General features: G+C 23.5%; 1 protein-coding gene across 1 annotated transcript; it reads left to right on the top strand.

The window, feature by feature from the left end:
• Window positions 1-175: 175 nt before the first annotated feature.
• Window positions 176-1,832, top strand: LOC124917723 (probable flavin-containing monooxygenase 1; the record flags this gene model as incomplete). Its single annotated transcript, XM_047458066.1, has 4 exons — window positions 176-370; window positions 459-699; window positions 808-986; window positions 1,100-1,832. Coding segments are annotated over 4 exons (1,344 nt in total), but the record flags the coding sequence as incomplete, so codon positions are not given.
• Window positions 1,833-9,054: the final 7,222 nt, after the last annotated feature.

The raw sequence follows: 9,054 nt of genomic DNA, 5'->3' as shown, positions 1-9,054 counted from the left end.
GCTTGGAGGAGTGTGGAAGAACTGTTCGTTTGGTACCACCAAACTTCAAACTCCTCGGTGCGACTACGAGTTCTCCGATTTCCCTTGGCCCGAGAGGGACAATTCAACCTTCCCAACTAACATACAAATCCTCGAATATCTCTACTCTTATGCCACTCATTTCGATGTCCTCAAGCTAGTCAAGTTCAATTCCAAGGTCGTCCAAATCCGCTTCATTCCAGACCACTCGCAGTCCAATACTATTATTAATTCCATCTCCGATTATTTACCCGAATACACTAGTTCAAGTCCTCCTCCTCCACTGAGAACCGGATCAGGAACACCCATTTGGGAAGTTGGAGTCCTCACTACTGGCTCACAAACCGTTGAGGTACTAGCTAATTCATCATATTATTTAATCTTATATATATATATATATATATATTTAATTTGTCGTATGTACAATAATATTATTGCAGTGGCATCAATTTGAGTTTGTGGTAATTTGCCTTGGCAAATATGGGGACATACCAAACATGCCTGTTTTTCCTCCAAACAAAGGTCCTGAAATATTTAGGGGAAAAGTCATGCACAGTCTAGATTACAGCAAACTCGACAAATCCTCTGCAACAGACCTTCTCAAAGGAAAGAAGGCAGTGGTTGTCGGCTACAAGAAATCCGCCATTGATCTTGCATATGAATGTGCCCAGGCAAACCAAGGTACGTAATTAATTAATTGTACTTATTAAATGATTCCGGGTGTGAAAACACGACACGACACGACACGCACTCCTCGACTCGAAACTTATTACTTAATTATTGTGTCAGGTCCAGAAGACCCAGCATGTACAATGGTGGTTAGGACTTTGCATTGGACTGTTCCACATTACTCGATTTGGGGTCTTCCCTTCTATCTCTTTTACTCCACCAGATTTTCCCAGTTCTTTCACCAGAGGCCAAATCAAGGCCTGCCCAGGAACCTCCTCTGCCGCCTCTTCTCGCCTGCGGTATATACAATTAACAATTTCCAATTACAAATTAAAACCATCTAGCTAGCTAGCTAGCTAGCTAGAACACACTCTTGTCAGTTTGATTTAACTATATATGTAATCTGATGCAGAGACGAGCTGTTTCCAAGACCATCGAATCCTACTTAACATGGAAGCTACCTCTGGTTAAGTACGGTTTGAAACCGAATCACCCATTTGAGGAAGACTACGCTTCTTGCCAGATGGCGATCCTGCCTGAGAAGTTCTTTGAGGAAGCAGAGAAGGGGAAGATAACATTCAAGAGGGTGGAATCCAAATGGTGGTTCTATGAAGGAGGTGTTGAGTACGATGATGGGACTAAAACAGAGGCGGATGTGGTCGTGATGTGCACGGGATTTCAGGGCAAGCAAAAGCTGAAAGATGTTATTCCAGAGCCCTTTCGAAGTTTACTCGAACTTCCTAATTCTGGTCTCATGCCCTTATACAGGGGAACAATTAATCCATTGATACCGAATATGGCGTTTGTGGGTTATGTGGAGAGTGTTTCAAATCTTCATACAGCTGAGATACGATGTAAATGGTTGTCAAGGCTGGTGGATAATAAGTTTAAGCTCCCATCGGTGGAGAACATGCTTCAACAGACGGAAAAGGAGATTGAGATAATGAAGAAAACAACTAGGTTTTATAAGAGGAGCTGTATTTCGACCTTTAGCATTAATCACAGTGATGAGATATGTGAAGAAATGGGTTGGAATTCCTGGAGGAAGAAGACTTGGATTGCTGAAGCTCTCAGTCCTTACAACAGCCAGGATTACATTCAGGAAGAAGAAGAAGAAGAAGGTATTGAGAAGCAATACTAAGTAATTATGATCTTGGATCAATCTGGTTATGGGGTTTTAACTATCCCTACAATTTAACTTATTACATTCCTTTGTTGTTTATGGAATAAATAAAGCATCACAATTTCTTTTTACATTTTACAATAAATAAAAAACATTGTACTATTATTATTTTTTATATTAATTACCTAACAAGCTCTAAGGCTTGTCAGCTTGTCTAGTTAAATATTTTACTTTTCAATGATTTTATTTTTCAGGTTTTCTTTATGTTTTTATTATTATTATTATTATTATTATTATTATTTTTTTTTTTGACAAGTTTGTTAATTTCTACTTTATAGTTCTATTACTTCTTTTTCAAAACGATTCCCACAAATATTTTCATTAAAAAAAATAACTTTTACATGATAAGATATTTTTTTTAATAATACTTGAGACTTTTATCTTTATTATTATTATTATTATTATTATTATTATTATTATTATTATTATTATTATTATTATTATTATTATTATGGAAGAATTATAATTAGGGCGGCAAAAAAAACGGAAAATCGATAACCCAACCGAACCGATAGTTAAACGATTCCATTTTAACGGTTTATTGGTTAATCGGTTCTAGCGGATCTGGTCAACCGATTTTTTATCGGTTAAACAGTTCGGTTTTCGGTTTACTTATTTTTCTAACGGTTTAATTTAATTATATATTTTTATATTATATTATTTGTATTAGTTATTTTATAAATAATAGATATATTATAAATAATATTTAATAATCTATAAAATAAATATTTTTAAATTTTAAATGATAATTTTTATAGAATTATTGTAAAAAATCATATTTTATATAAGATTTTACAAAAATAAATTAAAAACAAACTGAAATAATTTATTTAGATAACTATTATTTTATTATAACATAACGATTTCACCTCCTGTTCTATCGGTTGAGAAGGAGATTCGATCAATATATTCATATTATATATATATATAGTTACTAAATACTAATCGACATAATGAATTTGAATTTACTTAAGGAATATATAAAAAGCTAACAAAATAACTATAAAATATATTACAGTGTTATAAAAAATTATATATCAATAAAATATATTATAATAGAGATAAGAAATGATAGAGAATAGTATAATAGAAAAGTGCAAACAATAATTTTAAAAAAAACATTTCATAAATTTATTACTTAATTTAAAAAATTGAATTATCGGTTCTTATTTAAACCCGGATTAACCGATCGGAACTGACCAAAACCGGTAGAACTAAAACCGATAAAACAAATAGCATTAACGGCCGATTAATCGATTTGTAAAATAAAAGACAAAACTGGTCTTAACAGGTTAAACCCAAGTTATAATCATCTAATTTAATTATTTCTCAGAAATAATTAAATTTGAGATTTTTAATAAAAAAAATGTTAAATGATTAACTAAAAGAAATAAATAGGGTATGTTTATATTTTGGCCTCATTTGAAGAGGGAACCATTTCTTTGTCTACCCATGTTTCAACTCACTTTTTCCATAATACCCACATTTCCATTCACTTTCCCAAAACATCCACCTTCTCTCTAAACCTCTTAATAATTTCACTAATTACTCTCTCTTTCTCTAATCCTATTAAGTAATAACTATACTTCTCCTTCTATTTAAACTCACTAATTACTTTATTTTATAAATATAAAATATATATAATTAAAATTAATAATATTTAATTAAATAATTAAAATAAAATAAAATATATTAAAATAACAAATATTTTATTTTTCCTTAATCTTATTAGTACAATATAAATAATTAAAATTAATCATAACTAATTTAATAATTAAAATAAATATTATAAATTAAAATAAAATATTATACATTAAAATAAAAATATATTACATAAACTTTAAAATAAAATACATTAAATAAAAATTAAATCATATTAAATTATTATTTAAATAAATAATATACACTAAAATAATAATAAATTATTTTTCACAAATTTTAACTTTTTGAAGTTTTCATTTCAGTTTAAATAAACAAATTTTTATCCTTTTTATGAGAATAACATATATTTCCCAATTATTTACGAGTTTAAAACTTAAAATAAGCATGATTAAGAATCAGGCTAAACTCTTATTTCTAAATTTCACAAAATGTTTAATAAATTGTGGAATGATTCAATATATTGTTTCTAATTTAGGTAGAATATCAAACAAATTGGCATAATATGTGAAAATAAAAAATTATATGCACTTTATTTAAAAAACAAAAATGTATATATATTTTTATTTTTTATATAATGTATTTTGTTTTAATTTTTATTTATTATATATTATTTTAAAATAAAATATTTTGTTTTAATTTTTATTTAATGTATTTTTTTTAAAGTTTATATAATATATTTTTATTTTAATGTATAATTTTTTATTTTAATTTATAATATTTAGTTGAATTATTTAATTTAATAGGATTAGTTTGAATTATATATATATTGTATTAGTAAGATTAAGTAAAAATAAAATAGGTGTGTTATTTTAATATATTTTATTTTTTTAATTAAGTATTATTAATTTTAATTATATATTTATATTTATAAAATAAAGTAATTTGTGAGTTTAAATAGAGAGAGTTATAATTAATAGGATTATAGAAAGAGAAGTGTAATTAATGGGGTTATTAAGAAATGTAGAGAGAAGGTGTGTATTTTGGGAAAGTGAATGAAAATGTGGGTAGTATGGGATAGACGAGTTGAAACATGGGTAGACAATAAATTGATTCTTTGAAGAGGTGGTTAACCGGGGAAGATTTATTTGAGTTATCAAAAAAAAAAATTGTTTGAATTTTATAATTTTATCCCAATAACCAAATATCTTACAAACCCTTTTGGTGTGTTTAATAATTTTAATTGAATCGAATATTCACTCGAATTTGAATAAATTTAATTCGAATTTTATTTTCAATTTTTTAAATTAAATTTTAAATCAATTTGAATTCCAACACGGTTTTTATTTTTTATTTTTTTTTGAGTAAGGATGTCAACTCGAAACCAAACCGAAATCATTTATTATTATTAATTTTAATTATATATTATATAATTATTACATCTAATTAAATAGTTATATATAATTTATTATATATATATATTATATTAAAAAAATCAAATTGACTAAAAAATTAAAATTCGAAAAATCCGAACCCAAAAAACATAAATAACCTACAAAGAAATGAACACATAAATTCAAATATAGTATATGTTAATCGAATAAAGTTTGTAATAATTTCGATTAGATTGTGATGACTTTTATATTACAAAACCAAATTTATTTTCGATTAACTTGAATGAAATATATAAAATAAATGAAAGTTTACATAAAATCTCACGAAATATCATGAAATATATTAAGAATACTCATAGTAATTTTAAATACGATAAAATTATTTTTTAAACTCTTAAAACGTTATGATTATAAATATAATAACCGATTTTCTTTGAATATCCCAAAATGAGAAATCATGTCTCAAAATGATATATAATGTGTTGAGATGAATATAAGTTATTAATATAACTCTAACATAATATAAAATAATATAATATAGTATATTTTAATCGAATAAAGTTTGTAATAATTTCGATTAGATTGTGATGGTTTTTATATTACAAAACCAAATTTATTTTCGATTAACTTGAATGAAATATATAAAATAAATGAAAGTTGACATAAAATCTCACGAAATATCATGAAATATATTAAGAATACTCATAGTAATTTTAAATACAATGAGATTATTTTTTAAACTCTTAAAAAGTTCTGATTAAAAATATAATAACCGTTTTTTTAAGAATTTTTTAGAATATCTTAAAATTTGAAAACATGTCACAAAATGATATATAATGTGTTGAGATAACTATTAATTAGTAATATAACTCTAACCTAACATAAAATAATAAAATATAGTATATGATAGTCGAATAAAGTTTGTAATAATTTCGATTAGATTGTGATGGCTTTTATATTACAAAACTAAATTTATTTTAGATTAACTTGAATGAAATATATAAAATAAATGAAAGTTGACATAAAATCTCACGAAATATCATGAAATATATTAAGAATAATCATAGCAATTTTAAATACGATAAGATTATTTTTTAAACTCTTAAAACGTCCTGATTATAAATGTATTAACCGATTTTTTTAGTTTTTCTTAGAATATTCCAAAATGAGAAAACATGTCTCAAAATGATATATAATGGGTTGAGATGACTTTTCGTTATTAATATAACTCTAAACTAACATAAAATAATAAAATATAGTATATGATAGTCGAATAAAGTTTGTAATATATTCGATTAGATTAAGATGACTTTTATGTTACAAATTCGAATTTATTTTAGATTAACTTTAATAAAATATATAAAATAAATGAAAGTTGATATAAAATCTCACGTAATATCATGAAATATATTAAGAATACTCATAGTAATTTTAAATACGATGAGATTATTTTTAAAGTCTTAAAAAGTTCTGATTATAAATATAATACCTGATTTTCTTAGAATATCCCAAAATGAGATAACATGTCTCAAAATGATATATAATGTGTTGATATGAATATTAGTTATTAATATAACTCTAACCTAATATAAAATAATAAAATATAGTATATGTTAATCGAATAAAGTTTGTAATAATTTTGATTAAATTGTGATAGCTTTTATATTACAAAACCAAATTTATTTTCGATTAACTTGAATGAAATATATAAAATAAATGAAAGTTGACATAAAATCTCACGAAATATCATGAAATATATTAAGAATACTCATAGTAATTTTAAATACGATAAAATTATTTTTTAAACTCTTAAAACGTTATGATTATAAATGTAATAACCGATTTTTTTAGATTTTCTTAGAATATCTCAAAATGAGTAAACATGTCTATAAATGATATATAATGTGTTGAGATGACTTTTAGTTATTAATATAACTCTATCCTAACATAAAATAATAAAATATAGTATATGATATTCGAATAAATTTTGTAATATATTCGATTAGATTAAGATGACTTTTATTTTACAAATTCGAATTTAGTTTAGATTAACTTGAATAAATATATTAAATAAATGAAAGTTGATATAAAATCTCACGAAATATCATGAAATATATTAAGAATACTCATAGTAATTTTAAATACGATAAAATTATTTTTTAAACTCTAAAAACGTTCTGATTATAAATGTAATAACCAGTTTTTTTAGATTTTCTTAGAATATCCCAAAATGAGAAAACATGTCTCAAAATGATATATAATGTGTTGAGATGAATATTAGTTATTAATATAACTCTAACTCTAACCTAACATAAAATAATAAAATATAGTATATATTAATTGAATAAAGTTTGTAATAATTTCGATTATATTAGAATGACTTTTATATTACAAAACCAAATTTATTTTAGATTAACTTAAATGAAATATATAAAATAAATGAAAGTTGACATAAAATCTCACGAAATCTCATGAAATATATTAAGAATACTCATAGTAATTTTAAATACGATAAAATTATTTTTTAAACTCTTAAAACGTTCTGATTATAAACGAAATAACCGATTTTTTTAGATTTTCTTAGAATATCCCAAAATGAGAAAACATCTCTCAAAATGATATATAATGTGTTGAGATGAATATTATTTATTAATATAATTCTAACCTAACATAAAATAATAAAATATAGTATATGTTAATCGAATAAAGTTTGTAATAATTTTAATTACATTGTGATGACTTTTATATTATAAAACCAAATTTATTTTCGATTAACTTAAATGAAATATATAAAATAAATGAAAGTTTACATAAAATCTCACGAAATATCATGAAATATATTAAGTATACTCATAGTAATTTTAAATACGATAAAATTATTTTTTAAACTCTTAAAATGTTGTGATTATAAATATAAACACCGATTTTTTTCGAATATCCCAAAATGAGAAAACATGTCTCAAAATGATATATAATGTGTTTAAGTTATTAATATAACTCTAACCTAATATAAAATAATAAAATATAGTATATGTCAATCGAATAAAGTTTGTAATAATTTCGATTAGATTGTGATGGTTTTTATATTACAAAACCAAATTTATTTTCGATTAACTTGAATGAAATATATAAAATAAATGAAAGTTGACATAAAATATCACGAAATATCATGAAATATATTAAGAATACTCATAGTAATTTTAAATACAATGAGATTATTTTTTAAACTCTTAAAAAGTTCTGATTAAAAATATAATAACCGATTTTTTAAGATTTTTTTAGAATATCCCAAAATTTAAAAACATGTCACAAAATGATATATAATGTGTTGAGATGACTATTAATTATTAATATAACTCTAACCTAACATAAAATAATAAAATATAGTATATGATAGTCGAATAAAGTTTGTAATAATTTCGATTAGATTGTGATGGCTTTTATGTTACAAATTCAAATTTATTTTAGATTAACTTGAATAAAATATATAAAATAAATGAAAGTTGACATAAAATCTCACGAAATATCATTAAATATAATAAGAATAGTTATAGTAATTTTAAATACGATGAGATTATTTTTTAAACTCTTAAAAGTTCTGATTAAAAATATAACAACCGATTTTTTTAGATTTTCTTAGAATATCCCAAAATGTGAAAACATGTATCAGAATGATATATAATGTGTTGAGATGACTATTAATTATTAATATAACTCTAACCTAACATAAAATAATAAAATATAGTGTATGATAGTCAAATAAAGTTTGTAATAATTCGATTAGATTAAGATGACTTTTATGTTACAAATTCGAATTTATTTTAGATTAACTTGAATAAAATATATAAAATAAATGAAAGTTGACATAAAATCTCACGAAATATCATGAAATATATTAAGAATACTCATATTAATTTTAAATACGATGAGATTATTTTTTAAACTCTTAAAAAGTTCTGATTAAAAATATAACAACCGATTTTTTCTAGATTTTCTTAGAATATCCCAAAATGTGAAAACATGTCTCAGAATGATATATAATGTGTTGAGATGACTATTCATTATTAATATAACTCTAACCTAACATAAAATATTAAAATATAGTGTATGATAGTCAAATAAAGTTTGTAATATATTCGATTAGATTAAGATGACTTTTATGTTACAAATTCGTATTTATTTTAGATTAAC

The sequence above is a fragment of the Impatiens glandulifera genome, unplaced genomic scaffold, assembly GCF_907164915.1.
Source record: "Impatiens glandulifera unplaced genomic scaffold, dImpGla2.1, whole genome shotgun sequence".
Taxonomy (NCBI): Eukaryota; Viridiplantae; Streptophyta; class Magnoliopsida; order Ericales; family Balsaminaceae; genus Impatiens; species Impatiens glandulifera.
The sequence above is the reverse complement of the archived record's forward strand: the minus strand, read 5'-3'. Positions and strand labels throughout refer to the sequence as shown.